Raw genomic sequence first — 16,847 nt, forward strand, 5'->3', positions numbered from 1 at the left:
AACATACACATTTACATTCAAAGCTGATATTTGGAGCCATCATTTTTACAGGTTAAGAAGTTCTAGTACCCCCTTCAGTTGAGGCATGACCTGCATTAAAATGGCCATGTCTTGGATGGAGGACCTGGATTCTGGAAGTTTCTTGAATTGGGAGGATTGAAAGGATCGAATTACAGTGGTATTATGAATGTTATTGCTGTAGCTAATATAGAAATGAATTTGTGGGACATGAACTGCTCCCCTGCTCCCCTCAAACTGCCTTTTCTGGAAGCTTTAATATCAGCAAGACTGCTGACAAGTAACACAGTGTGCTGTGTTAAATAAAGTGGGGAGAAGGAGAGGATTGTCTCAACTGCAAGTTTTCCTTTGGCACCCTTTCTTGCTTTCATTCAAAACTATACAGTGTAAGGATTTAGGCTGAATAGATCCAGGTTCCATCTGCTGCCCACAATGTTAACAGCATTTGGCTTCTATTCTGGTTCATCACCTGCCTACTACAGTCTTGCTGTTTATGAACACAGCAAATACATATTCATGATCTGCACAGGGAAGATAGATGAAGTGCTTTGTGCTGAATCTGCTTCTACAAACTTGGAAAGTAAATAAAAAACACTCAAATGAAATTGATACTAAACATAGGAAGCACACTGATCGTCAGATTAGTTCTGATCCAAAGGCTCATCTATTGAAAGAAGAAATCAACAAAGCAAAGGGAAATGCAGGAAAGAAAACAAGGAGTTGTGGAAGAAATTCCCCTAATGCCCAGACACCTTTTGCCCTAAACAAAGATGTGCTTAAAACCCCCCAGGCACAGCATTTGTAACATCTTCTGTTTTACTAACGTTTATTATTGGAATTCTTAGTCTCAGTGAATTTCCCATAGTAACCTGAGTACGGAGAAGTCCCTGGCTTACTCTTTTTCTGTCATAGGTTATTTTTCATATTCTTCTTTGATCTCTCTTTTTCACCTAGCTAAAATAGATGCCAGCTAGATTCACGTGTCTTACTGTCAGAGATTGTTCCCAGAGCTTTTTCTTTGTGCTGCACACTCTTCTAGTATTGCAAAATGTATTTTCAGACTAGGATCTTCAGTACTGTGTAGTACTTTGCGTGCATCTGACACTGGCACGTAACAGTGTGTTTTCATATCAGTGTTATTCATTCTTCCTGGAGTCTGAAAAGCTGTTTTGGTGTCACTTTCAAACTGGGATGTGTACTTGGACCCAGCCCAAGTGAAGCTCAGAGTGATTTTCAGAGATCATATCCATAGATCTGTTCACTGGCATAGGTGTTTAATTCTTCACTAATACCTTACTTGAACCTGTTAATAGTGAATTTTGTTTGCAGTGTGTGTCGGTTAACTCCTTTAAAGGCCTTCACAGTTTTGTCATGATTTGATACAAAAGTATTACAGTTATCTGCACAATGCTCTGCTTCCTTAGCTGCTGTGATGTCTCAAGATATTAATAAGTGCCTTCTGGATTGAATAAATAGTCCTAATGGGATGGTCTGAGTAGATGGCTGCTACATTTTTTGCCATGATGAAAAAAGACCATTAGAAGTCTGCTGGGTTTCCCTTTTCTTTGCTGGTTTTTGATCAGTGAGAATATTTTGCCACTCTATCCATGGCTGTTTAGTTTCCTTCGTCACCTCCTGTGAAGAAAGTTATCAGTGGCCTTTGAAAGCTTAAGTAAATTAATTGAACTGATTCTTCATTATCCAGTATTTTACTGACATTTTCAAAGATTTTTACTAAATTAATAGGGCACAATCTCTCTTTGGCAATGCTGGGCTCATTGGAACTTACCATACCATGATCTTTGTCCTGTTTCATTATTTTGCTTTTCATTATGATGCGTCAGTCATGCCTGATTTACTGGTCTGTTGATCTGCCAAGGAGCCTTTATGGAATATGATATTTGCTTCTTTGCAGTTCCCTGCAGTTCTCTGTGGTGTTTCTCAGTGATAGTGTTTTTTAGGCACAAGGCACAGGGGGAGATGTAATCTAATCTTGGCACAGCTCTGTTTCCATACTGATTTAGCCACTGAAACATATGAGCACCAACAATAGACATTGTTTGGAAGTTTTGAAATTATTTACAGTATCAAGTGACTCTAAATCTTTGGATAGGCTTCTTAAAAGTTGTTCCATAACATGGGTTGTGTTTGTATTTTAAATGGAACTGTGGAGATAGTAGGTTACTACAGTGCCCTATTTGTTGTATAGCTGTATATCTTTTGCTGGTAGTATGAAAGTTAGAGCTAAAAATAATTTGCTAAGTATCATTTAGATACAAAAATTTCAACCTAAAACCTACAAATCATTTGTTTCCTGTTTATTGAACTTTCTAGGTCACAGAGCTGAATACATGACAACAAGGTAAGATATTTTTATCTGACTTGGTTTAGAGTTAAAAAATAGGTAAAATCTTAGCATTTACAAATGTTAGAACAACTTCATAAGGCTTGTTGCTGTTGTTACATAAATTATATACAGACTCTGTGTGTTTTAACATCCAGCATTTCTGTTTCAGCATGCTGATGAGTAAAGGATTAGCCCATTCATCTTCCTCATTTTTGTGAGCTGCTTTGGCCAGTGCCAAGGGTAGGACAAGCTGGGAGATCCTCAAAAATATTTGTGAATCACACCTCAAATTTGGAAGTTGCAGGGAGGACTTAAAGGCTCAAAAAGAAATATTTTTCAGTTGTCAGAGATACCTTGCCTCTCATGGTTTGTGATTCAATTGGTCAGGATACACAGTTTAAAAGAAGCTGGTAGGAAAATCAATTTGGGCAATGGGCTGTGTCTTGGTAACCCAGCTCTGAACACAAATACCTGCCTCCCCCTGCATCCATGTATTCCATACTGAAATGGGTCTATATATCCACAGAAGAGAAGGGATTCAGTGTTAGATCTCCCAGCTTTGTATTGCATGTACTTTTTCAGTTGTGTAATGCCACCGCTTTGAAGTTGCTTCCAGATATAAACCTGGATAAGCTCTGCAGGCCCCAGAGGCTAGGAGGGGGCAATGGCAACTGCTTGAATTTGCAGCTGCCACTTGTATGTATCACTGCTACAGGCAGTGTGCCCTGCTACAGCAGGAACATCCAGCCCAGCTTGCTTGGTCTCACTCTTCCCTTCCCTTCCCATGCAATACATCTTTATCCAATGCCTTCAAGAACCGTATTCCCTGGTCCTGATGCTTCCAGGACATCTCTACAGACTTTGTGCTGGATTTTCTCCCACCACTCCATGTTCTTTATTAGCTCTGTGAAGTTGGACTTACTAAATTTCTTTGCTTACATGACCTCAGTTGAAAAGTGGTTACAAATCAGAGCATTCTTCCCAATTGCTGCCATTAATTCTGACAATTGTACCTTTAACTCTGCCTCCAGGTGCTACTATTCCAGGAATGCATGGAAATCAACAAGTTTATGTCTAATGAGAAAAACCTCCTTTCTTGACTCCAATGCAGGCGACTCATCAGGCTCACATCATCTTAAGTTCCCTGCTGTGTAAATAACTGAAAGGAGATTATGGATTCAGTCAGTGATTTTACCTTAGCAAAGTGGGGGAGCAGTGAAGCCATCTTACCTCATATCTTGTTACAGCTGGTCACCTAGAGAAAATACTCTGAGGAGCAGGGCCTGCCCATCTGTTCCTCACACCAGCTCCTGGGCTTTGGCTGGGCCCTGCCTGTTGCCCCAGGGTTCAGTTATGTTTCTGGACTGTTGGACATGCAAACAGAAATGTTCTTTAAGGTCAAAGTTAAATTGTAGAAGGGAAGAAGATGTCTTTAAAGATGAGTTTAAAATAGCTGACAGTATTCAAACAAACTGAAGTCCTACTGCTGAATGCTCTATGCCTTATTGTTTCTCACTGATCCCCCAAAAACATTTGATTTTTTGCTAAGTCTAAAAAACCTGTAGAAACTGCTGGTGCATGGGTACTAAGGAAACTGTTGGCATTTAACTGTTGGCATGACGTTCACAAAGTTGTTTGTGATCTAGAGAACAGTATTTATTTCCTGTAATCTCTTTCAGTATTAGTCACCACATGTAACACACTAGATAAATTTTGCAGACCAAAGTTTTGTGTGTTCTTCCTTTACTTCTTTATGTGTTATTCTGGTTTTATTTATTTGTTCAAGTTGATATACTTCTAATTCCATTAGCCAATTAGCCAAGGCGTTTCTTTTCATGTGTGAAGTTGTTGATTGGTTGGATGTGCAAAGCTAAAGCTCTTCCACCTTCTTGGCTCTAGTTGAAAATGCAGACAGTTTGGTTTTGAAGCATCTTAGGAGTGTGCTGAGGAGCTTTAATTTGCATTTGGATTTTCTCCAGCATGAAGCAACTTTTCTGCTTGATAAGAGGTGCTTCGAGTGGTCTGTGTTCTGCCATGGCTGGCAGGATGAATTCTAGTGGTGCTGCACATTTTATGCATGACCATGACAAAAAAGCCATTTCAATTGTGCAGTGTTTGGAATAAATTTATATGGTAAAACTGCAAAACAGGGATTCATAAAGAATGTCATTATTTAACCATAAGTAATTTTTAATGAGGGAGTTCTCCACTCTTTAATGTGGTACACTTAAATTTGATGGAAAGTCTTTATTTGATAAGTATTGTGTTTATTGCTCCCTTTACAATGTTCTGTTGTTTTGCCATGAGCTTACAGACATTTCATTTTATTGTGTGATTAATTCTACCTTGCTCAGTAATCATATTCCCTTCCCTTAGGCCTCCAAATCTTCCCCCTAAGCCCCAGAAACACAGGAAGCCCAGACCCCGATCACAGTATAGTGCTAAGTTGTTTAATGGTGATTTGGAGTCCTTCATCAAGGTACTGGCACCAGCCACCCCCATGGCTGATCTCAACACTTCTTACTATAATGGTCACCAGCTCACCAAGCTGAGGCAGATCATTATGTTTAAGTCTGTCCTGGGGCTCTTCTTTCCCAGTTGATCAATATAATACTTCCTGAAGTCAAAGGGAGAGACGGGGAGTCGTTTCTCACATTAGTCTCCCAACAGTTGTGTTAATCAAGTAGGAATAGTATTGTCAGCCTGCTTTTAGTAGGAAACTTTGCTCCATGTAGTAGGTAGGATGTAGTGGTGCATCCCACAACTTACCACAATTTCCTGCTTGCTATTGTCATAACATCCAGTGTTCAAAGTCTGTGGAGAAGCAGCATTTCCCTGGGTTTGATATCCAGATTTTGATTTCCTATGACTTTAGGAATTTATTATATTGTGTGAAATTGTGATCAACACTATTCTGGGTCTTGTATCTTTGCTGTATTTACTATCTTCTTCTTTCTCATACTTTTATTTCTAATAATGCTTCTAGCCGAGGCCGAAGGAACTCTCACACGAGACATCAGGTATCGTTCTGGTGGCAAGAGAACAGCTCTGCCTCGCTCTCGGGTTGCATTCCTGCCTGGCTCAAAATGAGTTCTTTCAGAGACCTGGAGGGAGAAGTTTGCATTAAGAAATGAGTGTACAAATATAGCAGGCAAAACTAAACCAGAGCAGCACTCTGGAGGGATTGTAGTCTTAAATGATGGATATTCCCTTACTCATTTTCAAGGACTCGCCCACATCACAGTTTGTGCCTTTGGACACTAGCTGACACAGCTACAGAAAAGAAATCTTTAAAAAATTGTAAAAATACATTTATAAATGCAGTGAATTAAATTCTTGACTGCAAGCTCTGTGAATTGAGTTTGAATATTACAGGGATTTTTTTTCTTGTTCAGTATAGCTAGTGGTAGACATTTTGCAGAACAAATTCTGTACTCAGTGGCACTGTATTGATTTAGCTGTCTGAATCAAGCTTTCAGTCATCCTCAGTACAACTAAAGGGGAAATTATTATTATTTTCATTGTTACTGTTACACAGGAGGTGCTATGAAATGCAAAGACCTTGAGAAATCATCACAAGAGAAATAGATGAGTATCATGAGCAGTTTCTTGCTTAAGGGTGAAGGTTAGCAAGGAAGCAGAAATTCTCACAGTGAAAGCCCCATGACTAGAGAAGGACAAAGCAAATCAGGAGAAATGGTACCCCATCATTTTCGCTCACAAGGGAACATGGCAGTGTGTCTGACAGGGCTTACTTGCAAGTGGGGAGTCCTACACAATTAGTCTTTGAAAAGGAAAGGTCAGAAAAGCTGGTAGCCTTATGTCAGATTTGCCAATGTGAGACAGCCTCTCTGCCCAAAGACTGTGTCATTCCTGGTGGGGATGAGTCATTTTGACAGGCACAGCTAGTGAAATACAGTGTCAGGCCAAACTGCTTTGTGTTTGAGTTTCACATCATTAGAAATTATAACTAGTCACAAATATCCATTCACTGAATTCACATATCAGATTAAATTCATAATAGCTGTAGGGTCACTGTTCTTGACACTCAGCAACACAGATTGTTACTTCAAATTATTTTTCTTTGATTAGATCCAAAAGGCAAAGCTGTTAGTTTAGATTATTTCAGGGTATTACTTAAGTACAAAGTTTTGTGTGGTTCTAAACAGATTCTCCAAAAACAGGTATGAAAGGATTTGGGCTTTGGTTTTGTATTTTTTTGTAATTTCTTACTGCAAACACTATCTTTTCCTAGGCTTTACATTCTTTGCATGAACCATGATCTACTAACAAGAGATGTGGGTGCATGTTGTGCATTTTTGCTAATACTCTGCTTTTTCTGGAGAGCCAGGCTGCTCAGCGTTGGTGAAGATTATGATGTTCCTGGGCTTAACAACTGACCTGATCCAAGGGGTTTTTATTTAGCTCTTACTGAATCATGACACAAGTCAAAGGGGAAATGATAATCCAGCCATTACTAGTTTTTGGCTACCCAGTCTTTGCTAGGTTTCAAATTAAGAGACAAGCCACAATTTAAATAGCATAGTCTGTGATAAGAGTCTTTTGTAAGCCCCACTAAAACAGTGCAGAGTGTACACATAAGATTAGGGGGCTAGGTTACCTCAGGAGGTGCAATTGCTTTACTGTGTGTTATTTTTCAAACTTTTTTAGTTGTTTTTCTACTTGAGCTGAATTCATAAACTTCCCATTAGTGTAGTTTAGCATGAAAATTAAGTACTAATTTGTAAGAGGAAATGTGTATTCTGAGTTACAAGGTGCTTTTGCATTAATGATTTTATAATTCAGACTGATTTTATCCTAAACTTCCAAATGAATTAGTCAATTCTCTGAGCACTTACATATTGGAAACTCATTTGGAAATAAAAATTACGGCTTCCAAGGCAAGAAATTCGAAGATTATTTATGAAACAGTAATTTCTGCAGCATAAGCACCAACTTTTCCAAATAATTTTTAATCATATCATTTATATCTTTAATCTGTATTTGATAACTTCTGGTCACTTGGATTAAAATATCAATTTTTTGAAGTGCCAAAACAAAAAGCTTCCAATGGTTATTTTGGAAAATAAGCAGTTTAAAAGAAAAAGACAAGTAATTCACTAATATAATTATTGTATAGTCATCTTCTCCACCTCCCATCACAAATGCCATTTATCTCTTTTTAAAACAATTTGTGCAGCTGAAAATGTAGCTACAGACCTACTGCTGTGTCATTGCTGAGATGAGGAGCTGTGATTCCTGAGCTCTGCAGGTGGGGAGATAGAGGCTGTGACCTCACTTTCCCAGTAACCTTGTGCATAGGGACAAAGCAGCTGAGCCACGTGCTCAGCTCGGGGTAGCTGCAGTTCAGCACCCAGGGCTTGCCAGCCATTTAGAGCAGCCAGAAACAACATGCCAGCCCATCACTGCCCCATGGCAGGGCACACAGACCAGCAGAGCCCATAGCAGTGCTTCAGTCAGGAGGGACATCGTGGTACCCCATGCAATGTCATTTAGTGGCTCTGCTCCAAGAATGTTTCTCATAGTCCAACAAATCCAGAAAAGCCTTGTAAATTCTTTGTGACAAACTTTTTTCTTGCAAAAAGAAAACCCCACATTGAGGAATTGGGTCCTGTGTAATTAGGTCCATGTAGGGTTTTCTTCACCAGGAAAAGAAAGGTCAGTTAAATAGATATAGAGGAGTCATCTTCATAATTAATTATTATTCTTAATTATAATCTTTTTAAAAGGCAAATTTACTGCTTTAACTCATTTTGCTTCAAAAATCTAAAATGCATGCATGACCTTAGATGTCACATACAGTGTTAGCCAGATATGGTGACAGAGGTAGAGAACTGAATTTCCTGAAGAAATTATTTTAAGAACCATAATCCTTTGCTTTACCTGTTCCTTTTCCTCCCTCCCTAAATGGGAAGAGACCTCTGTTAAAAGTGGTATTTTTTCTTAGGTGTTTTTTTGCCAGCACTGTATGTCCATCTAGATTGACCAAGTGCATTTTCACATTGAGGCCATAGCAGGGAGGTTTCCTCTTTCTGATCTGCAGCTCACTCATACTGCTCTTGTTTTTGCAGGATTCAGGGCAAGTCATTCCTCTTATTGTGGAAAGCTGTATCAGATTTATAAATTTATATGGTAAGCTCTGAAAAAAACTATTTCATTATTGTCCTTTTTTGTGTATCTTTGACATTACTCATTTAGCACCACACCTTTGTTTTTAAAATACACATTTTAAGTATCTTAAAAAATAAAGTAATCTTTCAGCACTGTCTCCCATCTTTTCTGCAGGTCTTCAGCATCAGGGGATTTTTAGAGTGTCTGGTTCCCAGGTGGAAGTCAATGATATTAAAAATTCATTTGAGAGAGGTAATTTGATTTGCATTTATTTGAGCTCTTTAATATCTGACATTTAAAAATCTTTTAAATTCTAATAATTTTCTCTGTGTCCTGCACCTAAAACTTTCCACCATCACATGCTTAAACATGAAGTACAATGATGACGTGCATGTTATCCCCCCATTATGTCCTAGGAGCTTGAGGGTTTTTCTCATTTTGTTTAGACAAGACATAGGGCTCTACAATCAACTGTAAACATTAGTTTTTTGTTAATGGTAAACTGCAAATAATAGTTGTTTTTATATTTTATTTTAAAGATCCTCACAAAAGAAAGGTAATGAGTTTAATTTGATTCAAGAGACTACTTAATGAAATTTGGAAGTCCTGTTGCTTGATCTTCTGGAATACAAGTGCTTAACTTTCTGGCCCCTCTGCCAAAGTTGCATCATGATCTGGGAAAATAGGGAGTTAAAAAAAGGGTCATTCCATTTTTCATTCCCAAAGGAAACTTCATCCCCCCAGAGGAGGAATTACTTGAAAAATGCCAGGAAGTACAGCTAGCTTTTTCAATATCAGTGGCTTGCAACACCCAGCCTTGGATTGCTCTGCTAGGGAAGCGAGGATCCAGCCATCCACCAAGTGTGTAGAAGCAATATTGTTACAATCTTTGTAAATCTTACATTCTTTTTTTCTTGAGTGTTAAAAGCTGGGTTGTTTTAATTTCTAGAGAAAATTAAAATTTCTGCAGATTATCTGCAAATGACAAAACCCTTCAATAAGTCTTGTGACTAAAAGCATAAAAATATGCACAGTATTTTTCTCCCCAATATTAGTTATATATATCTTTTTAAACCTGATCTTTTCTTTGACAAGATACATAAAGCAGCTGTTTTCACTTGCTAAGTGAAGCCACATTCCTCCACTCTGCAGCTTTTAAATCTGCTTATTCTTAACTCCTCCTCCTAGGTAGCATTATCCTTGAAGATCCATACATTTTAAAGTGTTTCAAAATAAAGATTATTTGTGTAATTTAAAATTACATAAATAAAACAGTGCAGTCATGGTTGAGGTTGCAGTTAGATTTTCAACAAAGTGGTTGCACATATTCCTGATATTTTAACTTATTAGAATGAAGACACATATTCAATTCAATGAGTGGTCTAACTCCATTTGTTATATGTAGGGCTCCAAAGAAAAGTCTGCAAAACTCTATTCAATTAAGAGTGTTTGGGTTTTTTTATTTTACTAACTGTAAATCACAACATGGCCATAAATACCTAGCTGGAAGTTCAGGACCTAAGAGATCACTAGGTTATGTAATTTTAAGGAAGCTTTATTTAGGCTGCCTTTTTTTAGTTTAATCATAGCCTGGGATTTCTAAATCAGTGTTTATTATCTTACTTGAATGCTTGCATTGCCACCTCCCACATACTAAAAACAAAACCCGCCCAAAATGTCACTCACTTCTAAAAATGTTCCATGCAAGAATGCTCCTGCATGTGTGTTTCATTCACTTTATTTACTTTTTAAGGTGAAAATCCTTTGGCAGATGACCAAAGTAACCATGACATTAACTCAGTTGCTGGAGTACTGAAGCTCTATTTCCGAGGGCTGGAAAATCCTGTCTTTCCTAAGGAAAGATTTAATGATCTTATTTCTTGTATCAGTAAGTATAAATTTCTGGTTTTTCTCAATAGGATTTTACTTTCAGATACACAGTAGTAGCCTGAAAAAACAGCTAACTTCACAGATTTTCCTGAGATTATTTGTTTGCTGTGTGTAGCAGTCTGGCTCAGTTGTTAGTCATACTCACAGCTGTGGTTGTTCCCTTTTTCCATTGGGATTAATGTACAGTACAATTCTTTGTTTAACAGGACAGGAAGAATATCTTTTGGTATACAAGGGATAGTTAAATTTAAACACATTATTATTTTCCCATGTGCACTGAGGCAGACAGAAGTGAATGAAGTCGTGAACATGAAAACAGATTGTGTTACTTTCCAAGGCTTTCATGCCCCACAGCTTGGGGTCAGCACTGGTGAATAAGTAACTAACTGCTCAACATTGTGTGATTCTGGGCCTTTATTGTGTTCTGCTGAAAACCGCCAATCTAACCCAGAAAACTCTTGGGTGCAGGGATGGAGGGGAAGAGCTGAGTGTTGTCTGCAGGAGAGCCACACACGAGTTACAATGGGATGCCTTGGAGGAGCATTGCATGATCTGTGCCCTGATGGTGCTCATGACCAGACATGGAGAGGTTGTAGTAATTTGGAAAATTGTCAGTGGATGAGTGAATTGCTCTGACATGCACAAAACCTCTTCCAGTTCACTGACTCCTGCAGGTGTTGAGGGGTGAGGCCAAGCCAGTCATCAGTAGATTTGCTGTTCCCAGTGGGCACAGTGGTCAGAGGAGCTAGCTTTGAGGAAGAATTTCCTTTCTACCCTTCCTTTATAACTTGCCCCCTTCAACCAAATGGAGAAAGAGGCAGTTTCACAGGTAATGAGAGCCAGTCCCTTGGGAAATTGATGAGGTGAGGCTCTCCAAACTGTTACTTTGGCAGAGATCTCAGCCCAGCAGGCAAGGCCACCAGTGATGGGTGCCCAGTGTTCCAGGCTGGCAGTCAGGTGTGGTGTTTGGCTCCCTACTTGGGGGACGCAGTGTATGTGGTTTGCTTCCCCCACAGGCAGGATTGCAGTAGTTTCTCCTGGAGGTTACAGGTGCTTGCAGCACTGTGATCACGTCTGTGTGCGATATTTTGCGTTTCATTGTTTTTGCAGGGTTTTCTGCAGCTGTTGCTGCTTGCAGACTTGGTGGCACTGAGGAGTCCTAAAGACCTAAAAACCACAGTTTAGCAGTCTGATCCCTGATACTGAGGGGGACGGTGTCTTTTTAGGAAGCACAGTCCTGGTTCTGCTTCAGTTCAGCTTTAACTGACTGTGGTGCCACTGAAAATCTCTGCGTCATAGAAATTGAAATGTCAGAAAGTATCATTTTGACTGAGTGATTTTCTGCATGACAGGGATGATAGAACTCTGCCTAATATCCTGTGCTGGTTTCCATAACTTCTGGATGAATTAAAGCATATCTGCTGGAAAAATTTGTTATTTAGTGGCTTTGGTTGATAGAAAATCTACCACATTCTTGGATAAGCTGTTCAAATGAATAATCACTTTCATCATTAAACATTTGTACTAGATTTCTTTCTCAAAGTTCCTGCTATCAGATTCTGCCCATTTGATGTTTGTATGTCTTCATTATTTCAACTAAGCATAAGAGAAATATAAATGGTGGTTCTGAGCATGAAGATGTTACTGCAGTCTGCTGTGTTGAAGAGCTTTAAATACATATGTAAACTAAATTTTAAAATACCTTGAATGAGTGTTCAGTTTACAGAGATTATATAAGTGAATGCTCAGGAGATGCAAAGATACGTGCCCAGAACAACCTTATAAATGTGTTCCAAGAAGAGGAACCTGGATGATTTCAGAGTTCTCCTTCACCATTGAAGGTGCTGAAGAGGGAATGGGGTGTTTGGAAAGAGGGGTAGAAGTTCAGTGGACTGAGCTGACAGATCTGTGTGGCACCTGCACGGGCAAGAGAGATTCACCAGCCTTCCAGAGCATCACTGTCTGAGAGGGTTCCAGTTCAGTTACCCTGAAAAAAGTATTTCTTTTGTTGTTAAGAACTTCAAGAAAAATGGCTGTGAATACTAGATCCCTAGTGCTAGATCTTGTTTTTTATACAGAATGTCCAACTATAGCATGTTCCTAGTAGGCAATTAATTATTTTCTTGTGAAAGAGTTGACAACCTTTTATTTAAATAATAGTATCATCCAGCAGAACTGAAATCAGTAACAACAATAGCCTGGAACAAAGTCACTGCTTTTCACAACAACATTTTAAAATGTTTATTGAGAAAGAGGTGTTGCCATCTGATCCTGGTTTAGACTGAGTGTTCTCTGAGGATATCATAAAAAAAAAGGAAAATTGTCTAGACAAGATTTCTCCTTCATTTCAGATTTTGAATCAGTCATAGTTATATTAGGTTTTTTCTGTGCTTATGTGGCCTCACATATTATGTATCTTGGTCTTCCTGCTAATGGGAGCAGGGCCAGACTCCCTTTTTCTGTGAGAGCTTAGGTTAATGTAACTTCTTTAGATACATAAAATCAACAAAACTTTCACATGTTTAATTATGCGTTTTTAAATACTCTTAATTCATGTTGCATTCATGATCTGAAAAACACTGAGGAAAGGAATAAACATTCTTTTCAAATAGTTTTTCAAGATAAATGTCAGTGTGGTTTCTTAATTGTTGGCAGAAATTGTTACAGAAGGGTAGAGGGAGAAAGGAAATTTGTGAAGTCAATGTTCACATAAAACTGTAAAAGGGCAGAATGTCACACATTTTATATGGAAATGTAATGTTGCCAGTGAAAAACCCCTTGAAACTGAAGTACTTAGTTATGGATGTCAGGCATAATTGAGACTACAGCTGCAAAATGAACCTTTCCTCAGTACAGCCACTGAGAAATTCCTTTACATTTATGCATATATTTCCAAATGAAAAAGAGCATTGTAAGTTAATGCTTTCCATTTTGTAAATACAGTGGAAACAATGTGAAATTGCTGTGATTTTTATGGCAATTTGTATTAATTACACTCATGAGAGCAATGATCTAATGTAGATAAAATGTGGGCCAAGTTGTATGCGCTGGGCCAGAGCAAGCATGAAAGGTAGAGCAGAACATAAAGAATCCATCTGATTATGGGCCATAATGGTTTCTTCTTATCCTTAGGAGTGGCTACTCTTGGTCCCAGCAGCATTCTGTTATCCAGAGGACAATCCAAGGTTGGGGTGGGAAGGAGGAGAGTCCTAGTTCACTTCTTTCTGCCCCTTTGTAGGAGCAGACTGGGCCAAAGGCAAGTATTTGTAACAGGAGCTACCTGGAGGCAGAAGGTGCAGGAGCTGAGCTCAGTAGGGCTGGCTGTAATTCACTTCACTGCTGGTGGACTGCAGTTTCTCTCCTGGTGTGAGCTCTCACGCACATGGCTTACTTAAGTCCACATTTACATAGATAGCTGTGCCATACAGCAGGAGACACACCTGAGCTATTCAGATTGCTTAATGTCTGCACAGAGCATTACAGTTCTTCATGGTTTCATCTCCCTTGCTTTAAATTTCATAGACAAAAATGGCAAGATGATTGAAAACTTGTGTCCTTTTTTTCTTCTGATTTTTATCATTTTAGTCCCTTGCCACCAGCAGTGCCTGTTTACCTGAAGACATAAATGTTATGAAAGATTTTTTTTTTACTTCTTTTCCAGACTATTGCCCATTACTTAAAGAGTAAAAAACTACTCTGAATTGTCAACTCTCCATGAAAAAGTTTCAACAAAATAGAAAGTATTTTCCTCCCTAAGTGACAGTGGAGACTGCTGGGTTTGTCCTCTTGTAATGCCTTCTTAAATAGATCTGAAAAAGCTGTGAGTGGCATTGCTGAGTTAATATATACATATCTTTGAGCTGGATTGGACTCATCGACCAAAATGAAAAGAGGCACAAATTGTTAACTTCAGCACTAATACATATTCATGTAGATAACTTGTCAGCTGCAAATTGACCATAAAAATTACATCTGCAAGTGTAACTCAGTCCCATTTGGCATTCACAGGGTGTGTAAAATATGCATTAGGCATTCACTGTTACTAGTAGGCACCACACCAAGTGGAGATAGCAAGTAACCCCCACAAAGAGATATTACATTGGATTTTATCCTTCAAAGCCATGGTCCTAAAGTGGAAAGGCATCTTACATTACCATTGTTTGCTTCCTCCTTTGTGCTCCCATTGCTTGTGAAATTTGCTTACCTTGCACAGCCCTGTATATTGGTTGTAACACAATTCATTAGTTGCTGACACCAGGTTTCTCCTTCCATATGTTTTGATCAACAATATCTTCCCTTTGCCAAATGTTTGCAGTCCTGTTGTTCATACTGAGATTGGCCCATGGAGGCTGGCTGTTTAGAGTGGCTGGTCAAACATTCACAATCCAGAACTGATGTTTTCAGATGCTTTCAGATGTTTTCAGATGTTTCTGAGCTCTGCCAGCTCCCAGGCTGAACCCTCTCAGTTGGAAAACCATGTCTCACCTCCAGTGCAGGAGAGGCCATGTGTATGACCAACTACAGAGCTTCATCTGCTTCTTTAGATTAAAACAACAGAATAGTATGCAGCTGTCCAGTTGGTCCAAAATACTTTGAAGCCAACAGTAATTGCTCTCATGCAAAAGAGTTGTATTCTGCATCACTGCATTGATATATTTGAGTATATTGCCTTTTACATGTTCTACTACCTCAGAGTTATTGTTTAATTAAACTTTAATTTACATTTTCTTAATATTATTTGGGATGAATATACCCCTATTTTCAGTTCTAATTTCATTTTTGTTTATTTGTGTTTGGTGGCTTCTGTTAGTAACTGTGTTTTCTCCCCTCTTAAGTTTCCTTTACTCTTCTGTGGTAGATTGTTCACTTCTGATCTGTTTTACTTTAGAGTTACCTTTCAAAAACCTCATCCTGAGTGACCAGGTAGTTAAAACTGGTATTTCTCCTGGAAGAGAAAAGTAGAGATTCATTGTTTCTGTGTGTCTTTACAGTCAATGAAGGTGACAGTACCTCTCCAAAAGAGGTTCCAGTGTTCTTGGGGACTGAAGATCACACTTTTCAAGGCTTGAGTGCCTAGGATTTATGTCTATCTCATGTGATTGAGAGCCAGTCCTTAGTGTGTGGCTGACAGAGAGGCAGCTAGCTGATAAATATATGCAATGACATTAATGTCATCTGGATTCATTCATCCAGATGAAGGACATGGAACATTTGCAGAGTAAGTCCCTGTGAGATCAGTAAATAATGTCTTTTCCAAAAGCAATGTAGGATTGCACCTCAACAGATTTTCTTGTGGAGCTTGTGATCTGCCTTTTTGGAGGATTTTATGAACAAGTTGAACAGACATCTCTCAGAGGGGATTAAAGTGAAGTCAGAGGCTAAGATTGTAGACTTAAATGACCTCTGAGCTCTCTGCTTTTCATTTTTTGTAATAACTAGTAGAGGCTTCTTAGATCCAAAACACTACAGAAACTTAGATGCCTAGATAATGTTATGGATAGACAGAAAATAAAATTCTTTATATTAGTAGAATACTTGTTCCACTCTTGTATGATGAAGGTACATTAATGGTTCTGGCTCAGGTGCCTGGCTCTTCCACAAAGCACTACAGTCATGAAACTCCAGAAGCTGCCCCCTTCCCCTTCTCTTGTTTCACCCTACAAGTGTCTCCTGTACTCTGCTTTGACTGAAGCACAGTGTTCCCACAACAAGCAGCTTCTCATTTTGCTGACAAGAAACTCTCTTGCTTATGGGTTTGACCCCCATGGCAGAGATGGGTCTGGAAGGCAGATGTGTCAGACCAGAGCTCCAAAAGTTTTGCTTTGCTCTGAGAACTGGGAACTAGAAAATAATAACCATTTCACTTTGTGATGTTTACTTGACATTAGTCTTGATTTGTAGTTGATATTCCTGTGTTCTTCATAGAGATCTTTCTTCCCTGTCTCTCTCCACAATCAGAAAAAATACATTAATTCTCAGTGTGTTTGGCCTTGCCAGAGGCTTGTCCTCTTGCTTGTCTTTGGGAATATGAGTCTCATCATATCATTAGAGTAATGAACCAGTTTTCAAATCCCCTGATTTCTATTTCAGCTCAGCAGTTAAATTGCATTACTAGGACAAATCATGTAATAGCAAGCACTTCTGTTTTCTTAGCTGAGAAATGGGTAATAACTCATCAGGCACTCAGGTAAAAAAAATCAGAGTAATGAAAAGAGTGTCTCCAACAGAAGTACTGTGAGAAGAGAGGTGTGTCCAGCTCTCTCCAGCATTGAGCTTGCCAGTATTTCCTTGCAGCAACCAGCATGGATGGTCCTTCTGCCCTGAGGCTCTCATTAGCAAAGCCATTGGAAGCAAAGCAATGTTTTAGCTTTCCTCTGCATGGGAAGCAGCAGAGCTGCAAATTCTTTCTGCCTGCATGTAAAAAGATTGCTCTGTATTCATTCCATCTTTCCTAAGTACC

At 38.9% G+C, this 16,847-nt stretch overlaps 1 protein-coding gene across 3 annotated transcripts in view; it reads left to right on the forward strand.

Moving 5' to 3' along the window:
* SRGAP1 (SLIT-ROBO Rho GTPase activating protein 1) overlaps positions 1-16,847 on the forward strand; it is a 138,032-nt gene that overhangs the window by 99,986 nt on the left and 21,199 nt on the right. The window contains exons 11-16 of one of the 3 annotated variants that reach the window (XM_059472739.1): positions 2,353-2,380; positions 4,742-4,844; positions 8,458-8,518; positions 8,672-8,749; positions 10,251-10,385; positions 11,498-11,597. In XM_059472739.1, the coding sequence (XP_059328722.1) occupies positions 2,353-2,380; positions 4,742-4,844; positions 8,458-8,518; positions 8,672-8,749; positions 10,251-10,385; positions 11,498-11,550 (458 nt within the window). In that variant the 3' untranslated portion in view covers positions 11,551-11,597. Of the gene's footprint in view, positions 1-2,352; positions 2,381-4,741; positions 4,845-5,351; positions 5,386-8,457; positions 8,519-8,671; positions 8,750-10,250; positions 10,386-11,497; positions 11,598-16,847 lie in introns of those variants that run through there. The other 2 variants (XM_059472736.1, XM_059472738.1) reach the window with 2 other exon arrangements.

This window comes from Ammospiza nelsoni, chromosome 5 (assembly GCF_027579445.1).
Source record: "Ammospiza nelsoni isolate bAmmNel1 chromosome 5, bAmmNel1.pri, whole genome shotgun sequence".
NCBI classification, from domain to species: Eukaryota; Metazoa; Chordata; class Aves; order Passeriformes; family Passerellidae; genus Ammospiza; species Ammospiza nelsoni.